The sequence below is a fragment of the Dipodomys merriami genome, unplaced genomic scaffold (genome assembly GCF_024711535.1).
Source record: "Dipodomys merriami isolate MVZ:Mamm:240054 unplaced genomic scaffold, mDipMer1.0.p SCAF_26, whole genome shotgun sequence".
In the NCBI taxonomy this organism is placed as follows: Eukaryota; Metazoa; Chordata; class Mammalia; order Rodentia; family Heteromyidae; genus Dipodomys; species Dipodomys merriami.
The window spans coordinates 3,017,663-3,042,807 of record NW_027204048.1 but is presented as its reverse complement, the minus strand read 5'-3'; the positions used below and the strand labels follow the sequence as shown (position 1 = coordinate 3,042,807).

Sequence of the window (25,145 nt, the reverse complement as noted above, 5' to 3'; positions counted from 1 at the left end):
CTCCCCACCGTTCTTTAAAATTTTTATTGTTATTATTAAGGTGATCTCCAGAAGAGTTACCATTACCTAAGTTAGGTAATGAGTACATTTCTTTTTGGGCAATGTCATCCCTTCCTTTTCTCTTTCCATTTCCCCCTCCCATCCTGCCTACAAGTTATATAGTTCATTTTCAACATAATGTCTATGATGTATTTGTTCAACTTTGTCCCTCCATTTCTGTGCCCTCCATTATCCCCCAAAGACAGATAAATGAATAAGAAAAAAAAATCCCCAAGAAACAAACAAAAAACCACAAAAAAGCAAAGACAAACAATACCCTCTTTACCATCCCAGCAGAAAACACACACACACACACACACACACACACACACCCAGCAGAAAACACACACACACACACACACACACACACACACACACACACACACACACACACACACACACACACACACACACACACACACACACACACACACACCTTGTATCCATTTCCTAGAATTCATTTCAATAAATACTATTTTAAATGGTCAGAGGCAGGGAGGATCGCACCTTTGGATTCCTCCCAAATAAGCAAAGAGTATCCTCCTTTTGTTCATTGTGTGTGAATGCCTAGAGTCCTTCACAATTTATCATGTCCTGGTATACTTTATATCTAGCTTCTGCGTATGAGAGGAAAACATGTGCTGTTTGTTTCTCTGAGCTTTAAGGATATGTTTTTTAAGAAAGATTAAAACACAATGTTAGAAATTAAATCACTTTTCCTTGAATTTTAAAGTTGGTAAATACATAATAACCTTTTAACTCACACATGCATTCACAAACATACACAAATTATTATAATGCCAAATGATAACACATACACACACACATACCAATCCTGCTGTTTGAACTCAAGGCCTGGGCACTATTTTGTTTTGTTTTGTTTTTGCTTAGGGCTCATGCTCTATCATTTGAACCACAGCTCCTCTTCTGCTTTTTGGATACTTCTTGTTGTTAATTGGAGCTAAGAGTTTTATGAACTTTTCTGTCTGGGATGGCTTTGAAACCTGATCCTCAGATCTCAGCCTTCTGAGTAGGTATTATTACAAGTATGAGCCACTGGCACCTGACACAAATAATATTTTTATACTATTGTCATGTATTTTAATTCATTATAATGAGTTCATTCACAACAAACCTATGAGTTGTCCTTTAAATGTCTCTTTCATATAAGATTTTACTAACATTTAATCTTAAAATCATCAGTGCTTTCTAGAATTTAAGATTATTACAATAAAACTTACCTCAGTCTTTTTACTAATGTGATCTGTAAAAAAAAAAAAAGAACAAGACATTAATTTTTTGTAAAAAAATAAAGTAATTGTAAGAATTTTTAAAGTATGAGTTTTTTCTGGCTACTTGGAGAAAATACTCTTGGATTTGTCTGCCCAGGCTGACTTCAAACTGTAATCCTCAGATATCAGCCCCCAGTGTAACTAGGATTATAAGTGTGAGCCACCAGTGCATAGTTTTGTCTTCAAAGATTTGATGGAATGGTTTATTCTGTATTTTACTATTCAATAATGAATGAAAATATAGTGTTTTTGTTTTTGACTTTCATCCTAATATATTTTATTAATATTCTAATATGCCATTCTAGATAACCTGAAAAGGTTGACTAATAATGTTCGTAAGCAGAAATATATTATTCTTATCCAGTGTAATCCATACTTTGTGCAGAAGGATGGTAATACTAATAATAGGTTTTTGATACAGGGTCCCATCATGTAGAATAGGCTCCTAGAATTCATAATTCTTGACTCAGCCTCCAAGCACTGGGATTATATATGTGCAACACAATACCCAGCTATATAACATGTTTTAATCATTAAAGACCTACAAATGTTAACTTGAATTTTCATTAAATTTTAGAAAAGGGACAAATTCAGAAATACAAAAAAGAGGGCTGCGAAGGTGGCTCAGTGGTAGAACGCTTGCCTTGCATGCATGAGACCCTGGGTTCGATTCCTCAGCACCACATAAGCAAAAAGAAAAAGGCTGGAAGTGGCACTACGGCTCAAGTGGTAGAGCACTAGCCTTGAGCTGAAGAGCTGAGGGACAGCGCCCCGGCCCAGAGTTCAGGCCCCACGACCGGATCCCAAAAAAGAAAAGAAAAGGGTGAATTTGACACCCTCTTGCTCACCCTTTTGCCTTTTATGAGAGAGCAAGAAGGTCCTGGACAGAGGCTAGCACCTTCATATTGAACTTCCCTCCCTCCAGAACTGTGAGTCAATAAATTTGTTTGTTAGGCCAGATACTGGTGACTCAAGCTTGTAATCTAGATACTCATGAGGCTAAGATCTGAGAATCAAGGTTCAAAGCCAACCCTGGGCAGAAAAATCCATGAGACACTTATCTCTAATTAACCAGAAAAAGCAGAAATGGAGGTTGTAGCTTAAGTGGTAGAACACCAGCCTTGTACCAAAATGCCCTCAAGTGTAAAGGCCCTGATTTCAAGCCTCAGTTCTAGCAAAATAAATACATACATACATACATACATAGTTTGTTAGAACTATCAAGTTCCAGGTGTTCTATTAGACCAGCACAAATAGATTAAGACACATGTTTACCTCTAAAATATATTAGAAAATCATTTTTACTTTTTTTTTTGGTCACTTGTGGGGCTTGAACTCTGGGCCTGGTTGCTGTCCCTCAGCTCTTCAGCTCAAGGCTAGCACTGCTACCACTTAAGCCACAGTGCCACTTCCAGTTTTCTGGTGGTTTATTGAAGAGTTTCACAGACTTTCCTGCCCAGGCTGGCTTTGAACTGCGATCCTCAGATTTCAGCCTCCTGAGTAGCTAGGATTATAGGTATGAGCCACCAGCGCCCAGCATTTTTACTTATTTTTAAAATGTTATTACTTATAAATATAAAATAATTTTATTTTAAATAGTTCTTGTATCATAACAGATATTGTACATATATTACCTTCAGATTGAAAATCTTTTAGTGATACTGTGAGAGGTTTATCCTTTCCCTGATGATTCTTTCTTTTATCTTTTTTATTCGTAACTTTTGACTGAGCTGAAGCATTATCAGCATTTTCATACTCCTAAAAAAGAATTAAGTTTGGTTTATGACTTATAAAATCAATTCATCAATAGGTAATATGTTTTTTGAAGTTTTATAGGCAAATTGGTTAAGAAAGATGGGTACAATGGAAGGAGTGACATTAATCACCCACTGATTATACATCATTGTATTTATAAACTGATTTAATTAAAACCTCTTAATAAAACTACTTCAAGGTAATTACTAAGTAAATGCAAATAAAAATGTAAAACTCAGTCCAGTCAAACTATATAAAATACTGACTTAAATGCTCAACTTCTCACAACTTTAAACAAGTTTAAACTTTCATCTTTTACTTAAAACATTAAAATAAAGTACATCTTAGTCTATAACCCTTATTGCTCTTTCTTCCTTTTAGGACCAAATTTTTATTCTCATTCTACTGAAATCTGGATTTGTTTTCTAAATTGAAGCCATTTTTTTCTGTTAACTCTTGGTTTACACTTTATATTTCTGACAACAACTAAATCATTTTTGCTGGTTTTATTTCCCAACTCTCTTCTTTAAAATGTAACTGCAGGACTACAGAAATGGTTCAGTGGTTGAGCACCACCCTAGCAAGGACTAGGCCTTAAATTCTAATTTCAATCCACCCCACCCCCATCCACAAAAGTAGCTGCTGTCTACCAATATCTCAGTCTTCACCTATCCTTCTTAGGCTTTCTTCACTCTCAACATTTAAAGTTCCAACTCAGTTGGAATGGTCAACAAGCATTTTCAATATTATATGTAATTTATCTTTCCATCAAACTACTGCTTCCCTGCTCAATCTTCTACTAAATTCCTTGGTAGGCCACTATACAACTTTCAAAGCCAGAACTCTCATATTATTATCATGAATCTCCTTGCCTACTCTTCATATATGTTATATAAAAATAGTTATTAAATCAATTACTAGATCTTACTGAATTTATCACAAAGATTTCTAAAATCTATTCATTTTCCTAGTACTTTCTATCATTTCCCTATTTTCTTTTGTTTGGCCATTAAAACAATATCTAATTTTAGTCTCTCAGACCACCTTTTATGCTGTTATAACATGAATTTGTAAAATAAAAACCTAAAATCAATCAAAATAAAAAAAAAACCCAATAGCTTTCTGTCAACAGATAGACCCAACCTCCTTAGCACAGTACATGAACTTCTTTGTATTATTCTATCCATCTGTCTGAAACTCCAGTAAGTTTAGGTCCCAAAATCATATGTTCTCAAATATGTTGTATTCTATAGCATACATATATATCTTGCATGCTTGATACATTGTCTCTCAGAAAGGCTGTTTTCCTCTTTTTCACTTGTGAACTTTCAACAAAGCTAAAAGCTTTTAAGAAATCTTTTCTGGGGGCTGGGAAGGCGGCTCAGTGGTAGAGCGCTTGCCTTGCATGCATGAGGCCCTGGGTTGGATTCCTCAGCACCACATAAGCAAAAAGAAAAAAAGCTGGAAAGGGAAGTGGTGCTGTGGCTCAAGTGGTAGAGCGCTAGCCTTGAGCTGAAGAGCTGAGGGACAGCGCCCAGGCCCAGAGTTCAGGCTGTACGACCGGACCCCACCCCCCTCCAAAAAAAAAAAAAAGAAATCTTTTCTGAAAACTCATCCCTATCTAAGGTTCTGAGAAGTCTTACATTTTTGCCTTAATTCCCACTCTACTAAGACTACATTTACATGTATCAGTACTATGTACTAGAATTATATGCATGTTGCCCTTTGCTAAACTAAGCTGAGAATATCTTTTTCTTTGTATTATGTGTCTATCACATTTTGACTAGTAATCACATTTTAACTAGTAATTTGCTGAATGTATGATTGAAGATTTAAAAAACAGCATCCCCAACTTATGGTATGAGAAAATCCTTAGCTAAAATAATTTTGTTATTAGACTATTGACTTAGAAGCTATAGACTAATGATAACGTAATCACATAAAACTGGCTAATGTATACAAAAGGAGTTCCTCCTTTTCTTAATAATCTTTTTTTGTCTAATAAAACCAATAGTGCTTTTTAGGTATTGGCCCTATTGACTGTAACAAGAAAATTGTCTGCATGATATTTTACCGACACCATTCATTTTATTCTCCCTCTAAGAATATAGCTAACCCTTTTAGTTTTGGAATCTTAACATATATCTAACAACAAATTATTATAGCATGATATCTGATATTCTATTAGACTAAAAAATCTTATTGAGAAACACAGGAGGACCTTTCAAGTATAACCTGAAAGTGTATTTAAACAATGTACTCATAAAGTAAGGTGTATCCATTTTTGTAACTGCTTACTTTTTATCGAATTGGACACATAATAATAAAGATTATCATTAGTCTTGATTCCAGGAATAACAGGAAACATATATACTATACATATGCACTTCACTGACAACCTTTAAACTTTTCCATTGAGAAGTAGAAAAATCATCTGTGAATTTTCATTTTCCTTTCTTCTTAAAGACATTAATGTACAGGGGCTGGGAATGTGGATAGTAGAGTGCTTGCCTAGCATGCATGAAACCCTAGGTTCAATTCCTAAGTACCACATAAACAGAAAAAAAAGCTGGAAGTGGTGCTGTGGCTCAAATGATAGAATGTGAGCTTTGAGCAAAAGAAGCTCAGGAACAGTGCCTAGGCCCTGAGTTCAAGCCCCAGGACTGGCCAAAAAAAAAAAAGACATTAATGACAGGGCCAAAATAGCCTTAAACACAAAAGGGACCATCTATGTCTAACCACTGAGTCATAACAAGTTGAATAAATTTGGTAAGCAAAAAAACACAAACAAGGCTAGATGCCCGTAGCTCACACCTGTAATCCTAGCTACTCAGGAGGCTGAGATCTAAGGATCACAGTTCAAAGCCAGCCTGGGCAGGAAAGTCTGTGAGCCTCTTATCATCAATAAACCACTCAGAAAACTGTATATGGCACTGTGGCTCAAGTGGTATGGTAGAGTGCTAGCCTTGAAGAGCTGAGGGACAGCACCCAGTCCCAGAGATCAAACCCCACAATCGACAAAAAAAAAAAACAAAACCCCAAACCAATAAATGTCAAGGACTACAATATCTAATAGTATGAATATAATCAATGTTCAAGCAATTTAAATATATAAACAATATCAACATTACTTTTTACTTTTATATTTCTAAGTTGTAAAATGCATTTCAATACACAGGCTGCTATCACAGCTCAGTAATAAATGCTGAGTTTGCAAGGCCAAAGTATAAGAAATAGCCTTTTATTTGCTTTACTGTAGTATATCACTGGCAAAGAGTCTCTTATTTGATGGCAGTGTACTCCAGTACTCACTTAAGAGCTTGAATCCAATCCAGAGCCACATATATGCTAAACATATATCCTACCACTGACTATACCCCCAGCATCCTTATATCTACTTATTTTCTAAAAATTTTAATAAATTTAAATTTAAAATTTACTTAAAATTTACACAAATCACTGAATTTTACTCCTCTTTCAATCAGATTGGGTGGAGAAATTCTAAACATTCTGAATCATCAGATTAAAAACTCAGCCTACTTTTCTCTTCTCTCAAACAAGGAATTCTATTATGAAAAGTTCCCGACAATATTTTGTTACAATAATGAATTTTTACAATAAACCCATTTTTTCAGTGCTGCAAATCAGCAAGAACCTGACACATTCCAGGTAAGCACTCTACCACTGGAGTCCCAAAGGAAAAGGTTTATGTGAAACTTAGGAAGATTAGTTCTAACCTTGGACTACCTAAGAACTTTAAAAATATCGAAGTCAATAAACACACAAATACCTTTTTGTGCTCTTCATATTCTAATTTACTTAGCAACAATGCCTTCTCAAGATCTGCTTCAAACATTTCAGATGTCAGCTAAAAAAAAAGGTTTCACAATACAGGCAATATTACACCACAGTAGCAAAATAACCATGATGTGATAATATGTACTGGAAAAATAAAACAAATATGTTAAAAAAATATTTCAGTTCTTCAAAGTTATTTAACCATGTGATATTAGGGAATCCTGTATTTTTTAGAATATTCCAAAGCACAAGCTTACACTTTTGAAATTTTTGTTTTTGTTGTTTGGCAGTGCTAGGTTTGAACTCCTTAGGCTAGGTAGGCCTCTTTCCACTGAGTCATACCTCCAGCCCTACTTTCTGATGGTTGTTTTAGAAACAGGGGCATGATTCATATATGTTAGGATTCTCAGTAGCAAGGATGACAGGTTCAACCAACTACAACCAGTAGTTTATGAGTTTGTATTCATGTTTGATTGTAACAGTAGTTTTAAGTTTATATTATGTTTGATTCTAACTGTAGCAGTTTATACAGTAAAAGTAATGGAACCTATGGCTTTACACATGATAAGCAAGATGTTTTTTTTTTTTTTTTTTTGTCGGTCATAGGGCTTGAACTCTGGGCTTGGGCACTGTCCTTGCACTCTTCAACTCAAGGCAAGAGCTCTACCGCTTGAGCCACAGCGCCATCTCCAGTTTTTTAGTGGTTTATTGGAGATAAGAGTCTCACAGAATTTCCTGTCCAGGCTGGCTTTGAACAGTGATCCTCAGATTTCAGCTTCTCGAGTAGCTAGGATTACAGGTGTGAGCCACCAGTGCTGGGCTGATAGGCAAGAATTTTATCACTGAGCTATATCACAGTCCATTAAATTTATTTGTGATACTGGGAAATGGATATACTAGTAAAGTGTTCTACCATTTGAGCCATTCCTCCATCTCTTTCACTTGTGCATTTTTGGGGGGAGCAGGGAGACAGGTTTTTGTTGACTGTGTCTATGAAAGCCTTGAAGTCACAATCGTTCTGTCTTTGCCTCTCAAGAAAATGGGATACTACGGGTGCACCACCATGCCCAGCCAAATTTATTTTTTCATTATTAACACAAACTACTTTACAAGTAAGTAAATACAATTTAAATTTAAAGTTTCTAAAACTAGTCAATTCTGGGTACTGGTGGCTTACATGTATAATCCTAGCTACTCAGAAGGCTGAGATCTCGACTGCAGTCCAAAGCCAGCTCAGGCAGAAAAGTCCACGAGAGTCTTATCTCCAATGAACCAATAAGAAGCTGGAAGTAGAGGTTGGCTCAAATGGTAGAGTACCAGCCTTGAGTGAAAAAACATGAAGCCCTGAATTCAAGCCTCAGTACTGACATGCACATGTGTGCAAAAGCACATACATATACACGTATAAGTTTAGGGGAAAAATAACTCCCTTTTTCGTATATCACAGAATAGTAGAAATTAAGATGGTTTAGGTAGGGTAAAATGAAGTTACACTCCTTGAAATTTAGGGATTTAGGCTGGGCACGGGTAGCTCACGCCTGTTATCCTAGCTACTCACAGGGCTGAGATCTGAGGACTTGGGGTTTGAAGCCAGCCCAGACAAGAAAATCTTTAAGACACTCATCTCCATTTTTTCACCATAAACTGAAAAGTGGAATTGTGCTTCAAGTGGTAGAGAACTAGCCTTGAGCACAAAAGCTAGAATACACACACACACACACACACACACACACACACACACACACACACACACACACACACACACACACACACACACACACACACACACACACACACACACACACACACACACACACACACACACACACACACACACACACACACACACACACACACACACACACACACACGGGTCTAAATCCTAAATACTCAGGAAGCTGAGATCTGGGGATTGCAGTTTGGAACCAGCCAGGATAGGAAGTCCATAACACTACGGAAGTGGAGCTATGGCAAGTGGTAAGAGTACTAACCTTGAGCAAAAGAGCACAGGGGCAGCACTCAGATTCTGAGTTCAAGCTCCAAGACACATGCACATACAAAATTAGGGATTAATTACTTATTAAGATTTATTATTTCATGTATATCATATATTCTGATATTCCACTACGCTAGTGAACAAGAGAACAGATTAAGAGGAATACTAATATAAGGAAGTTTTAAGATATACACAAGAATGTAATCCAAAACCAAGAATGTAATCCAAAACCAATGTGTCTAGGTAAGTCACCAAGACCAAAAAACAGCAGTGAAAGCTAAGTACCAGTGGTTTACGCCTATAATCCTAGCATGAGGAGGCTGAGATTTGAAAGACCAGCTCAAGCATGTAAGTCTCCAAGACTACAACTTCAAAATAACCAGCAAAAGAAAACCAGAAGTGGCGCTGTGGCTCAAGTGGTAGAGCCCTCGCTTTGAGCTGAAGAGCTGAGGGATAGCACCCAGACCCAGAGTTCAAGCCCCACAACTGACAAAAAACAAAAACAAAATAACCATAAAGCCAAGCTGGCAGCATGGCTCAAGTAGCTATGCAAGTAAAAGGCCCTGAGTTCAAACCTTGGTACTGGCAAATATATATTTACACATTGAAGAATGTAACAAAAGCTATCTCATAAGGACTTAGCAGGTTTTGGAATACTCATTAAATATGAAATACTAAAAAATCAAAGACTCAAAGAAAAACAAGAAGAACCATAACAGAAGAACCATGGCATATAACAAGAAACATGACTACAAATTCTCTTCTCTATCATAATTGCTTTAAACATACTTGTTAGTCTAATCAGTAGGTATATATAAGGAACTAGATAGACTAGGACTCTAATAAGCCTTAAGCAATAAAATATGAATAAAATCATGATTTTCAGAACAAATCTTATATAGTACTCCTTGACTTAACCATTGCATTAAATCAACATTAAACCCATCTTAAGTTGAAAAACATCATGATACACTTAATATACCTAATCTATTGACCTACTAAATGTAATAGCTTACCCTAGACTGCACTGAACATACTCTGAACACTTACATTATTCTAGAGTTAACACTTACATTATCCTAGAGTTGGACACAACTCTAAATTGAAGAACATACTGACATGTGCCTCTTTACTTAACTCCCTTCATTGACTCCCATTGCCCATCTAGTAATGAAACACTTTTATTGGAGTAGGGAACCCTTTTCTGTTGAGGGCCATCTAGACATCTATGAACTCATTATAGGCCATACAAAATTATTAATATAGGCAGATATACCTCAGGCAATGGACAAGGAGCCTATATGTCTGTCACTTTATGTACCAAATCATTTTTCAGCCTTTATAGGGCCTCTGGGCCAGATATACCCCACTCCTGTATGCAAACCTACAGCAAACCCAAAGGGTTTGTGATCAGAGTATAAAGAACTAATGAGAGCTCTCTAGGATGGTAAATATTTTGGAACCAGATATAAAAATACTAATTGTAGCTGTATGTTGGTGGCTCACGCCTGTAATCCTAGCTACTTAGAAGGCTGAGTCTGAAGATCACAGTTGAAAGCCTGGGCAGAAAAATCCTCGTGAGACTTATCTCCAATTAACCAATCAAAAACTGGAAGTGTTGCTGTGGCTCAAGTGGGTAGAGTGCTAGCCTTGAGCACAAAGTGGCTCAAAGATGGCATCCAGGCCCTGAGTTCAAGCCCCACAACTGACAAAAAAAAAACCAACAACAACTAATTGTATGTTTTAATAATACCCTAACAATTTTATCTATCTAAATCTAAAATATCAAACAGAAAACAACACAGTTTTGAATGTTCTCAACACAAAGAAATGATGTTTCCTGTGATATGCCAGTAATATAATAGTGCACATTATACACAATCACTGAAATGTTGCACTATAGTGCCTTAATATGTACAATTATGCCATTTTAAAATTATGTGTGTGTGTGTATGGCATTGAAGACATCTAATATACGCACCCAGCTGATTAACCATAATAGAAGTAATATGTGTGGTCCTCCAGTGATTTTTCAAAGTGTAAATCATCTTTTCCTAATTTGGAAAGCAGAATTATTTCCCAAGAACTCTTATTATAACATTATGATTTTAGAAGCTGTCTACAAAAACCGTATACATTGGGTGTTCACACTAAAAAAGAAAACACATTTTGTTCATCTCAGCTAAGTTATTTAAGTTTTATTTTGGGGGTGGTACTGAGTCTTGTGCTTACTAGGCAGGTACTCTACCACTTAAGTGACACTACCAGCCCTTTTTAAGTCTTTTTAGTGTTGATTTTACTTGCCTAAATTTTTGTTATATGTGTTATTATATCTCTAAGTAATAAAAATTGTCCAATGAGTTGTTGAAGGGTTAAAAATGGTAATGAAAAAGCCATAAATAATCCAACTTATAAAAATAAATTTAGGGCTGGGAAGGTGGCTCAGTGGTAGAGCACTTGCCTTGCATGCATGAGGCCCTGGGTTTGATTCCCCAGCACCACATAAGCAAAAAGAAAAAAGCCGGAAGTGGCGCTGTGGCTCAAGTGGTAGATGGCTAGCCTTGAGCTGAGGGACAGCGCTCAGGCCCAGAGCTCAGGCCCCATGACTGGACACCCCCCCAAAAAAAATAAAAATAAATAAATAAATTTAAAATAGGAATTAACACAGTGAATTTAGAATATAAATTTGTCTGCTATGAAGTGATATCACATAAACAGGTGAAAAGAAATATTATAAATAGAAAATTAAGATAATGAATATTTGAGATGTTCATTTATCAAATCATACATCCATTTGCTCCTAGCCATCTGCTACAAAACCTGGTCATACTAGTGGCCTGAAGACATAATTACTTTTGTTCCATCTTGTAATAACGCCAGTAACCTATAGTAGTCTTTTTAAGACAAGTATGGGGTAATGCTTTCTAACACAAAAGCAATGAATTTTGTTGTTAAAGAATTGAAAACACTGGCTGACACCTGTAGTCTCAGCTACTCAGGAAGCAGCAACCAGAGAACTGCTGTTTGGGGCTAGCCCAGGCAAAAAGAGATATACCTTCATCTGAATAAAACAAGCAGATTGTGTATACTTTTGTCCTAAGAGATAAGGAGACAGAAGATAAGGAAGAACCAAAGTTTAAGGCTGGCCCAGGCAAAAAAAAAAAAAAAAAAAACACAAAAAAACCCCCCAACAACCAAGACCCTATCTGAAAAATAACCTAAAAAGCAAAAGGGGCTTTTAGCATGCCTCAAGTGGTAGAGCATGTATGTAGCAAGCACAGGGTTCTGAACTCCAACACCAATACCACCCTCTACAAAATGGCCCAAAATAGTGTTCATTTGAAGCTGCATTCCTTAATAGGGAAAAGAGGTACATGTCAAACTATTTTTGCTAAAGGACTTTATTATACCAGTTGTGAAGTTAACATTAAGTATCATGTTTACAAAACTAGAACAAGCTATTAAGACTTCTATCACTGGAGAATACCATGTGAAAAAGAAATTGCTATTGTGTGCATGCTAGCAGACACTTCACTTAAGAGTGGGACAAAATCAGAGTTGAAACCCTAGTACCAGCAAAACAAAAAGTTCACTGGAATAAATATTAATGTATTATGAATAAAAAAGGTGAAACATATAGATATTTAGTCAACAGTTACTGATGAACAATGTCTCTTAATTTTGATTTAATATTAAATTAGTAAAAATTAGGAATATAATAAAAACAATGGCTTATGTATCATCTTAAAAGTTTTACTGAGGGGCTGGGAAGGTGGCTCAGTGGTAGAGCGCTTGCCTTGCATGTCTGAGGCCCTGGGTTCGATTCCTCAGCACCACATAAGCAAAAAGAAAAAAAGCCGGAAGTGGCGCTGTGACTCAAGTGGTAGAGCGCTTAGCCTTGAGCTAAAGAGCTGAGGGACAGTGCCCAGGCCCAGAGTTCAGACCCCACGACCGGACCCAAAAACAAACAAACAACAAAAAGTTTTACTGAGATATAATTCACATTTTGGGGGAGGATAGTACTGGAGTTTGAACTCAGGGCCTCACACTTGTTCCAGTTGCTTATTCAACTGATGCTCTATTCCTTGAGCTACACTTACAGCCCTGCTTTTTGCTGGTTAATTGGAGATGAGGTCTTGAGAATTTTTCTGCCCAAGCTGACTCAAATTTTTATCCTCTACGTCTCAGCCTCCTGTGAGGCCAGGAGCCACTGGAGCCCAGCTACATATCAATATGTATCATATACCACATGAAACCCATCCCATTCAAATGTAAAACAGACTTCTAATATACATATATCTATGCAAAGATATGACTATTCTCCCACAATGATGCATTACAGACACAAATTTATGAAATGAAAAATGAGTCATTTTTGGTTGTTGTTGTTGGTTGTAGGGCTTAGAACTCAGGGTCTGGGCACTGTCCTTGAGCCTCTTTGTGCTCAAGGCTAGTGTTCTACCACTTGAGCCCCAGTGCCACTTCTGGGTTGAATGGTTAATTGGAGATAAGAGTTTCTCAGGGACTTTTCTGCTGGGCTGGCTTCAAACAGTGATTCTCAGATCTCAGCTTCCTGAGTAGCTAGGTTTACAGGTATGAGCCCCAGTTCCCAGCTAAATGAAAAATGAGTATTTCTTGACTAATACCAGCCATGAGAGAAAAGGCTAATCAAGAACTTCAGGCTAAAGTTTAGGCCTCAGTACTGGCACCAAAAAATAAAGCCAGAGGAAGAAGGAAAAGAAGGCGGGGGGGGGGGGGGGGGGAGAAAGGAGCAGAGGAAAGAGAGAGGAAAAGGGAGGCAAGAGAGAGGGGAAGAAAAGAAAAAAGCAAGTATCTCTTCAAAGCCTTTTCCCCCTATTATAATGCTAGGAATAGAAACCCAGGCTTTGTACAACCTGGCAGGTGCTCTAACCACTGAGATTTTATCTCCAGCCCAAATTCTTGTCTTTTGAAGCAAAATTATCACTAGATATTTTTAATACCAGGCCTCTAACCCTACAAATATGTTTTAAGACATTTTGGAGTATTTAACCACAGTCCTCCACTATAATATCATTCCATTTATACAAAGGCAGAGGAATTAACAAAATGAAATATAGGAAAATAGGGTTGTAGCTCAAGAGTGTGTACTTAGCATACTGGACATCCTAGAATCAATTCTCAACACACACACACACACACACACACACACACACACACACACACACACACGCGCACACACGCACGCACGCACGCACGCACGCACGCAACTTACAACTTCTCTAAATTGCCAAAACCAATGTAAATAATCAATGTACAAGGTGATTTTCTATATTAAAAAATTGAATTATTCAATACAAACTGAGGAGCATTTACAAAATACTCCTTACAAATTGCTCCTCAGAATAGTGGTGACATGGATTTGAATGCTCTACCATCTGAAAAATCCATCAACTCACTGAGCAACAAAGGAGAGCAACTTTACTTAGCTGTACCTGTTCATCTCTTTGTCTCCACTCTTGCCAGTTTTCTTCTCGTGACTCCTTCTGTCCTGGGTTTGACGATGAGAGCTCATGTTGAGCATTACAAATGGCATGAGAGGATTTTTGGGGAATTTTCTTAAAAGCTAGATTCCTGAGCTATAAAACATATTAAAAATTCAGTTAATAAATCTAATGATTTGATAAATTAGTATTTTTAAAATATTTTGCTGACTTATGTATCTAAAATAGGTTTGAAGTTTTTGTTTTTTATTAATTTTGAGAACAGAATCTTACAATATTTCTGAGGCTGGCCTTGAACATTTGGGCTCAAATGTACCTGTCCCACTTTGGTCTCCTAAATAACTAGAACTATAAGTATTTTATCATTGTGCCAAGCTTGTTTTTTTTTTTTGGGGGGGGGGGGGAGGTCCGGTTGTGGGGCCTGAACTCTGGGCTTGGGTGCTGTTCCTTAGCTCTTCAGCTCAAGGCTAGCAATCTACCACTTGAGCCACAGCGCCACTTCCAGCTTTTTTCTTTTTGCTTATGTGGTGCTGAGGAATTGAACCCAGGGCCTCATGCATGCAAGGCAAGTGCTCTACCGCTGAGCCACCTTCCCAGCCCCCAAGCTTTTTTTTTTTTTTTAACTCTTCTTTTCTTTCTCCTTTCCTACTCTCCTTTGCTGTCACTTTCTGTCCTTTTCCCTCTTCTTCCTTCCTCCCATCCATTTACCTTCCCCTTCTCCCTTTTCTTCTCTCTTCTCTTTTTCCTTTTCCATTTTATTCTTTTGGTTTTAGAGGAATAGCAGTATTCTATGCAGCCCAGGCTACCCTGAAACTCACAATCCTCCTACCTTAGTTTCTGACTGCTGGGATTACATGGTGTGTTATCACCATTACCAGCCTATTTTAAACTTTTTAGAATGAAGACACAAGCCTCTATAGTAAACAAAATAAGACATTTTCAAAAATAAGTCTACTACATTTGACTTTTAAGTACCATACATTTTTATCCCTTCATTCAAGTAATACTTACTGAGTACCTATGGACCAGGTACAATGAATATGTGGGTGAACAAGATAGTTCTTGCTATGATGTTTACAGGAAAGCAGACAACATAATTATAATTGCTACCTCATTTGCTTCACTCTGTTGCTGTTCCTTCTTTTTTCTTCTTTTCTCTCTCTTTTTCTCATTTGTAGTTGATTTGTTTCCCAGAGTTTGAGACTTTCCAGTATTACGACCTTTGCCTTTTCCAGGCTCAGAATCAGAACCACTGCCACTGTCTACTTGTAACAGGGCAAAACGAGAAGCAGTGGTGAGAACAGAGCTAATGACTGCTGAGGCCATGGTAGAGTATTCTTTTAAAATACTTCTATTAAGTTCTGTAGGAGGAAGATAAGGAGACATATGAATAGACATGCTTAGTAGAAATATCTTTAAGAACTACCATATATAAAAACCACTTTTTTGGTGGTACAAGAGGTTCAACTTAGGGCCGCATGCTTACCACTTCACTAAGCCACCAGTCCTTTGCTTTTTAATATTTATATTTCTTATCTTTGAATGATTGTACAAGGGGGTTATAATTTAACATTTATATGTATAGGGTATCTTGATCCCTTCTTCCATCATTCTCCCCATTTCACCTGCTCTTTCCTCTACCAGTCTGGTTTAGATAGGGTTTCATGCCTTGGACTACAATCCTCCTGTGTCCACCTCCCAAGTACTTGAGATTACAGATATGTACCACTACACCCTGTTTATAAAGCCTATTTCTCCTGACATCAGATACAGTAGTATTTGGATGCATGCATACTCAAAATTCCATTGGCAGTAACATACTTTATAACTTAACATTATAAAATTATTCAAAATAAAAGTGATATTGATTTTCCCAGTTAATTATTGCAATACTTATCAATATGTTTTTCTGTATGAATTTCCTCTTCTTTAACTACTTCTGTATTATACATACTTACAGGAAACACCCTAAATCAATATGGAGAAATGCATTTTCCATTGCATACAAAAAGATCCTTAGTTCAACAATATGTTTACCCCTTAACTTCCAAGAAAAAATTTGTAAGTAGAGATAAGCATTCTTATATTCAAAATTTGACAGACTGTGAATTAACAATTTAAACAGAGTTTAAATTTCTGTAACAAAAATTCTTCAAAATCACTTCCTACATTCAGTTCACTAGTCCATGTGCCTAGTACCATTCCAAGCATATTACTGGAGGTAATATTATCCTGACTTTTGTATAACTTACTCTTTTGCTAATCTTACACAGCTGTTCAACTACCACTAGATTTAATTTTAACTGTTGGGATTATAAACTGCAAGTGGTAGCACCATTGCTGTTTGGAAATACTCTTTATCCTTCCCTGAAGTATCACTCTCAGTTGAAAGCAGAAATGACCACATGACTTACTTTACCCAGTGATATACAGCTTTAAAAAGCTTTCACAGTCAGTGGTTTGCTATGTTTGTCTTTTTTTGCTTTTGTGATTATGAAAGAATATGTTGAGATGGGGGTTTCTATTAGGCCTATCTGAGAGAATTCTGAAACTACAATGAACAAAACCCTTTACTAACTGATGTAGCTTGAGCAAGAAAGAAATGGTTGTGGGATTTGTCAGGTTGTTACTGAAGTATAATTTGGCTTTATTGTGACATATTCTTTTCCATCATAGGAGACTGATTTGCCAAATTTCAGATTTTGTATTTAGGTTGTCATGAATGTGTTAAATGTCTACTCTAAAACATCTCTCCAAAGGCAACAAACATTTTCTTTCAGTTGCATAAGGTAGAGATTCCTTGACGATATGACCTCAAAGTTTCTTTCCGGCCTTCAGAAACCAGGAAAACCCTGAATAAGTCACTGCCTCTAGTCTAGTCACCTGATGCAAGGAACTTCCCCTAGTACTTGTCTACAAGTAGCTCCTGCACATGCTGCTCTGCAGCTGTGACCAGGCAAGTGTTCCACCTCCAGGAATACACCGGTGCCATCACCACAGGGCCACAGGCCAGAGGAACTGTTGAGAAAATTAATATTCCTGGTGCCCAAAAGAGCAAGGCACACAGTAGAAAGAACAGAATGTCAGAAGTAGGGGAGCCCAAAATCTCCTGGTTAACAAAGTTCTAAGCCATGACCTTAACATTCTATTAGTATTTCCACCATATTTGTCAGCATCGTGCCCTTGTGGTAGCATAAAATCTAGCTGCAAAATAACTCTAAAAACAACAAATATACTTTCTACTAGGGCTTAATCATTATTTTGAAATGCTTGAAGTCAGAAAATCCAACTGAATTTGAAATCCTTTCATCTTATTACAAGAAATTTTGTTTTACATTTTTGATAATGAGAGAGAGAGAGAGAGAGAGAGAGAGAGAGAGAGTGTGTGTGTGTGTGTGTGTGTGCGTGCGCACACCAGTACTAGGTTTGGACTTAGGGGCCTGAATGCTGTCCCTAAGCTTTCTGGGTTAAGGTTGGTTCTACCACTTGAGTGCCATACCACCACTTTTTTGGTGGTTAATTGGAAATAAGAGATTGACAAACTGGGCTGTGTTGAACTATAATCCTCAGATCTTGGCCTTCTGAGTACTAAGATTAAAGGTGTGAACCACCAGTGCTTGGCTAAGCTTTTAGATTTTTAAAAAGAATTTCAACAGTTAAAAATTACTGAATACTTAAGACAACAAAATGGTTTGTTTTTATTACCTACTCATACAAACAAAATTTTAAGACACAGTCAATATGAAGAAATCATCTAGTCTACATCAGGAACTGTTATTTCATAGACAAACTTGATACTTAAAATTTATATACAATGAATCGAGCATAACTTTTTTCTTAGAAATACTGAAAAGGACTTTGAAGTTTTATATCGACATTTAGTGTCTGTCCTAATACTGTACATTGTTTTATCTTCTCTGTATACTATTTTTAAAATGCAATATTTATTTCTTTCCATCAGTTCTTTTTTTTGGGAGGGGGGATCATGGGGTTTGAACATAGAGCCTGGGCACTTTTTTTTTTTTTTGGGGGGGGGTCCAGTCATGGGGCCTGAACTCTGGGCCTGGGTGCTGTCCCTCAGCTCTTCAGCTCAAGGCTAGCGCTCTACTTGAGCCACAGCGCCACTTCCGGCTTTTTTCTTTTTGCTTATGTGGTGCTGGGGAATCGAACCCAGGGCCTCAGGCATGCAAGGCAAGCGCTCTACCACTGAGCCACCTTCCCAGCCCTCCCTAAACTCTTTTATTCAAGGCTATCACTCTATCACTTTAAGCCACAACGCCACTTGCTATATATAACTCTACCACTTTGAGCCACAAAGCCTCCTTAGGTTTTCTGGTAATTAGTTGGAGATTCGTTGACTTTCCTGCCCACATTGGCTTTGAACTGTGATCCTCAGATCAGTCTCCCAAGTAGCTAGGATTACAGGTGTGAGCCACCAGTACCTGGCTTCCATCCAGTTCTATATAGACACTTACAGCTCTCCTTCCAATTTTAATTAAACCCAATTTATTACTTATCATGAACTACTATTTCCCCTGTAAAATAGGTCCACTGAGTTGTGAAATCTGAATAAAACAATATATGTAAAATGCTAAGTACAGTAAGTGGTACAGCATAAGCACACCAAAATAACCATCTGTGAGTATTCTGTTATTTGATTGAAATGTGTCTTGCATGCATTAAATGTTCATAAATGTCTAAAACATCCTCAGAGGTACAGGATCTGGCACAATGAATTTGGAATGTAATTAAGTATATTTGATTCCATTGCAAAAAATGTTTTGAAACCCAAACCAACATCCAACCCATCTAGAAACAAATCCTTTAATATTTGACATAAAAGAAAAAAGTTTCAGCTGGGTGCCTGTGGCTCACACCTGTAATCCTAGCTACTCAGGAGACTGAGATCTGAGGATCAAGGTTCAAAGCCAGCCTGGGCAAAAAAGTCCATAAGACTCTTATCTTCAATAAACTACCAGAAAACTGGAAGTGGCACTGTGGCTCAAGTAGTAGAGGGCTTGCCTTGAGTTGAAGAGCTCAGGTACAGCACCCAGGCCCAGAGTTCAAGCCCTATGACTGACAAAAAAATAAAAATAAAAATAGAAAATAGCATAAAGACTGACATATAAGCCAATGTAACAGAATTAAGAACTCTGAAACATACCCTCGTTATCTAAAATAATATCAAGACTCCACAACAGGAAAAAGAAAGTCTCTTCAACAAATGGTGTTGAGAAAATAGGATACTTGCATGCAAAGAATGAAAATGTATCTTATCTATACTATACAGATAACTTCACAACTTCTGCTCTTTAAACACAGTTAAGACTATAAAAAGAGGGTTGAGAAAAGTGATAGAGTGCTTGCCTACTGAGCAAGACATGTGGAGTTCGAATCTCAGTATTAGGAAACAAACAAACAAACAAACAAAAAACACAGCCAGTGCGCCAGTAGCTCACATCTATAACCCTAGCTACTCTGGAGGCTGAGATCTGAGGAGCACAGTGGTGGTGAATTGGAGATAAGAATCTCATGGACTTTCACAATCCAAGAACTCCTTCTTGCCTTTTTTTAAAACCTTGCAAGACATCAGATTTTTGAAAATACTACTTTATGCCAGGCATGGCGGCTCACTCCTGTAATCCCAGCAATTTGAGAGGAAGAGATCTAGAGGATCTCCATCTGAGGCCAACCCAGGCAAAGAGTTAGTAAGACCTCTAACTCAGAAAATAAGCCAGTCATAATGGTGCACTCATGTGATCCCAGATGCAAGGGATGCCTGAGGTAAGAGACTCCTAGTCAAGGCCAGCCAATGACAAAATTGTGAAATCCTATCTAAAAAATAACCCTAAGCAAAAAAGATTACAAGTGTCCCTTAAATGGCAGAGCATCTGATGCAATATCCCCCCTACAAATATAACTAATAATAATAATAATAAAACATATAAAGGACTTAGCTAGGGTAATATTCCTTTAGTCTTCTGCCCTAAACTTCTGCATCTTCAATCCAGTCATATATTAGAGGTATAAGGATAAATAGCATCAAATACAGGTCCTTTCCTTCTGCTTTCCCATTCTTTCAAACATACTTGGTCTCTAAAATTCAGATACTTAATCTGTTCATTTATACATACTCAGAAAATATAATTACGGCATATAATATAAATGGAAGTATAATGGACTGCCACTAAATTACTTGGTCTAAATTTGGTGCCTCATGTATATGTGTGTATATATATATATATGTATATATATATATATGTATATGTATATGTGTATATGTGTGTGTGTGTGTGTATTTTTTTAAATTTTATTTGTCAGTCATGGGGCTTGAACTCTGGGCTTGGGAGCTGTCCCTGTGCTCTTAAGCTCAAGGCAAGCACTCTACCACTTGGCCACAGCGCCACTTCTGGTTTTCTAGTGTTTTATTGGCAATAAGACTTTTCCTGCCCAGGCTGGCTTTAACCACGATCCTCTCAGATCTCAACCTCCTGAGTAGCTAGGATTACAGGCATGAGCCACCAGCACCTGGCTATGCCTCATGTATATTAAGGAGGCACATATATTCTAAAATACTACATAAATCATGTTTCTGGTCAAGAAATATAACAATTATTTTGAATTCTTCCCTCTCTTCCCTATGAGCCTCGTTTTGAAAATAATTTCGGTGCTGGGGGTGTAGTTTGGTGGTAGAACATCTGCTGAACAGGCACAATACCCTGGATTTTATTCTCTGCTCCACAAAAACAAAAATATTCAATAATTTGTTTTCTAAAATGCAAAATTTCAAAGCTAATATATAAAGCAAACAAAACTATACATCATCTTTATAGTAATAAATTAATTTTAAAAATTTTCAGGTGATTATTTCAAAGAAACACATAAAAAGCCTGTAATTACAAATATGCAGCCAACTCATTATATAAATGTAGTTTTTATTATTCTATTGTATTTTATATTAATGATTACCATTGTAAAAACTATTGATTTCTGTACACTTGCTAGTGCAGTGATGTTAAAAAGTTTAATGAAATCAGACTTTTCAAGTTTATATGTACTCCAGGAAAACCAAGTGGAATTTTGTGAACTCTTTACTTGTTCCTGTTTTACAATGCCCTTCCCCTTCCACTGAAGACTTCAATTCACTTCTGAAAACCCTGCTCCTTGGCTAGTCATCTCTATGAATCACTGTCTGAACTGAACTTAATCATTCCCTCTTCTGTAAAACAATTTCCACACTTTGTATTTAATTACTTCTATTATTAAATGGGCTCTATTAACATTATCTCTTTATTGTTGTGCCTGGCCCCTAGGGTTCTAATTTCAAGACAATGAACAGGGCTTCTTTCTATACCTCACAAAATACTCCAGGATTTGACACATAAAGATAAATTTATCAAAGTTAGTTGTGGTTTTGAGATGTGATATTCTCCAAGTACATAGATAATTATGCACTGTATATGTATTCTAGGAGGAGAAAAACAAAAATGTAAAGTGTACCACAGATCAATCTCTATTCCCATATTATCAATGTAGATTAACAATAATTATTAACAGTTCAAAGCTGTTTATCCTAAGTGACATTCTACCGTCAACATAACTACTTTTGTTTAGATAGCAAATTTATTTATGTATTATGAAATTTATGTATAAATTTTAAAGTGCTGATTTAGACCATGAATACTGGCACATGCCAGTAATCTCAGCTACCTGTGAGGCAGAGGCAGGAGATGGTACTGAGCTATCCCAGAAAGTTATAGAAACCTTCTCTCAAAATCAAAATAAAAACAGGGCTGGGAAGGTGGCTCAGTGGTAGAGTGCTTGCCTTGCTTTCATGAGGCCCTGGGTTCGATTCCTCAGCACCACATAAGCAAAAAAGAAAAAAGCCAGAAGTGGCGCTGTGGCTCAAGTGGTAGAGCACTAGCCTTGAGCTGAAGAGGTGAGGGACAGTGCCCAGGCCCAGAGTTCAGGCCCCACAACCAGAACAAAAAAAATAAAAAATAAAATAAAAACAAAAAAGGTTGAAGGTATAGCTCAAGTGGTAGATCACTTCTTAAGGCCCTATATTCAATCCCTAGTGCCAAAAAAGAGAGAGAGAGAGAGAGAGAAAGAAAAATGACATAAAAGAATAAGGGTGCGGGGCTGGGAAGGTGGCTCAGTGGTAGAGCGCTTGCCTTGCATGCCTGAGGCCCTGGGTTCGATTCCTCAGCACCACATAAGCAAAAAGAAAAAAGCCGGAAGTGGCGTTGTGGCTCAAGAGGTAGAGCGCTAGCCTTGAGCTGAAGAGCTGAGGGACAGCGCCCAGGCCCAGAGTTCAGGCCCCACGACTGGACCCAAAAAAAAAAAAACAAAACAAAACAAAAAACTAAAGAATAAGGGTGCATGGCATACTTAAATTGATGGTTTCTAAAAAATAATGGAATAAACCACATGCAGGACTTCTAATTGATTGGATCTTTTGGTTTCTATAAAAGACCACCACCATTATGGCTTCCTCCCCCACCTAGATTACCTCACTGAAGACAGGATAGATCTCAGTCAAGGGGACCACAATAATAAATATATATTAGCCTGAAAAAAATTAGTACAATGTAAATGCCAATAGGTGAGGTACTGGATCTCACTACAAAGCCTACACTGGCCGAGAATTCTCTAGCAGGCCAGAATGGCCTCAAACTCCAAATCCTCCTGCCTCAGCATCCAGAATGAGACTTCAAGCATCTGCAACCATATCTAGTGGTGCCTTTTTGAAGTGTAATCAGATGTTTTTTAATAAACTGAGAAGTTGGAGTCATATGTCGACTCAGTTGTGGAGCTCTTGCACTGTATATGCAAAGCTTGGGTTCAAATCCCCATGTAGTATAAAAAAAAACTAAAAGCATAAAATGAAATGGCACTCATTATCACTGATTTACCATTTATTGAACAAAAAATTATTTTCTGTTCTATTCCTCAAATAACACAACTGACCAGTATCTTTCACTGTATTCTTAAAAATGAAGGTTCCAGACAGGCATTGTTGGCTCTTGCCTATAATCCTACCTACTCAAGAGGATTGTGGTTTGAAGCCAGACTAGGAAGTAAATTCTGTGAAATTCTTATTTCCAATTAACCACCAAAAACCTAGAAGCGAAGCTGAAGCTTAAATAGTAGAGTGCTAGCCTTGAGCAAAAAAGTTTAGGGACAGTGCCCGGGCCAAGTTCAAGCCCAAGGAACAGCACAAAAAAGCCAAACACACAGACACACAAACCACTTAGAAATCAACTAAGGATTACAACTTACAGTGCCCAGTATATACTAAAACTTTACTTGCAATATATTCACTGAAAACACTGTGAACTTAATGGCATGCCCAATCTCCATTTTTTCCACATATTATTATTTCTGTGGGTTGAAAAAGCTAAACAAAATTAACAAACAGGTTCTAACAGGATTCTCTCATGAACAAAGGAAATTAATTTTTGCATACAACTGTCATTTTACTCTGTAGTGCTAGAAGTTACCCGATTCATATTATATAGGTAAAAGACCTTTGATGACAAGATGATCTCAAGAATATCTCAAGACAGAGGCTTATAATCCTAGCTACTTAGGGAGTGGAGATCTGAAAAATCAAAGTTTGACCAGTCCTAGCAGGAAAGGCTATCCTGGATACTCTACCTCCAAAATAACCAACAAAAAGTGCAGGTGGCTCAAGCCTGTAATCCTCACTACTGACAAGGCTCAGATCTGAGGATCGTGTTTCAAAGCCAGCCCAGGCAGGAAAGTCTGTGAGACTCTTTTCTCCAATTAACCACCAGAAAACTGAAGTGCCACTGTGGCTCAAGTGGCAGAGTGCTAGCCTTGAGCTGAAGAGATCCCGGTCAGCGCAGAGGCCCAGAGCTCAAGCCCCAAGACCAACAGCAACAACAAAAAGTGAATGGGACTGGAAGAGTGGCTCAAATGGTGGGGGCCAGCCATGAAAGGCTCTGAATTCAATCCCTTCTACGGGAAATAACAAAATTTGTTTCATTAAATAGAATTTGGCTCCTTGACAATTTTAGTGGCAGAGCTGTTGAGGAAAAAATATATATATATATATATATATTTCCCTAACTTTCACATACAATATTTTACTTCGTTATGAGGTTTCTGAAATATTTGTATGTCTACAAGTCAAATTTATTAACAAAATAATTCTGGTTACAGTCACAAGCCATTTCCTATAAAAACTTACCTTAATGAATGGTGTAGGGAAAAATAAAAGCCACTCACTGTCTTTCAGGATGGTGGCTCATGCCTACTCAGAGGGCTGAGAGCTGAGGATCAAGGTTCAAAAAACCAGCCGGGGGGGGGGGGGAGGGGGGGAAGACAAGTTTCTGAGACTCTTACCTCCAAAAAGCTCGAAGTGAGGCTGTATGTAGCTCAAAGTGGTGGAGCACCAGCTCTGAGAGAAAAAAGCTAAGGGATATAGCAACCCGGGCCCTGAATTCAAGGCCCGGTACAAACACACAACGCACACTGTGTAAAGATACATGGATCTACGTATAAATGAAACATATGTATACGTGAAACATGTGTCTATACACACACATGCATGGCCTGGGGGAAAAGAAACACCTAGTTCCGAATGTTTTCAGTGAGGAGGCATGACTGTCCAATATTTACAGCACTCTACGTGTGAGAGATCACACCAGTTTACAAGACGGTTCCACAGAACAACAGCAAGCACAGGAAGCCGTGCGCGCCGGCCCCGCCGAGGCGGGCGGCAGGCGGAGGGGTCCCGCGGCGGAGTCCGGGCGC

General features: G+C 37.6%; 1 protein-coding gene across 1 annotated transcript in view; it reads right to left on the bottom strand.

The window, feature by feature from the left end:
• Gkap1 (G kinase anchoring protein 1) overlaps nucleotides 1–25,101 on the bottom strand; it is a 55,122-nt gene extending 30,021 nt beyond the window's left edge. Inside the window, exons 1-6 of the mRNA XM_070035512.1 lie at nucleotides 24,735–25,101; nucleotides 15,474–15,724; nucleotides 14,355–14,498; nucleotides 6,877–6,954; nucleotides 2,966–3,089; nucleotides 1,281–1,303 (exon numbers count right to left, since the gene is read on the bottom strand). Of these exons, the coding sequence (XP_069891613.1) occupies nucleotides 1,281–1,303; nucleotides 2,966–3,089; nucleotides 6,877–6,954; nucleotides 14,355–14,498; nucleotides 15,474–15,724; nucleotides 24,735–24,879 (765 nt within the window). The 5' untranslated portion in view covers nucleotides 24,880–25,101. The remainder of the gene's footprint in view (nucleotides 1–1,280; nucleotides 1,304–2,965; nucleotides 3,090–6,876; nucleotides 6,955–14,354; nucleotides 14,499–15,473; nucleotides 15,725–24,734) is intronic.
• Nucleotides 25,102–25,145: the final 44 nt, after the last annotated feature.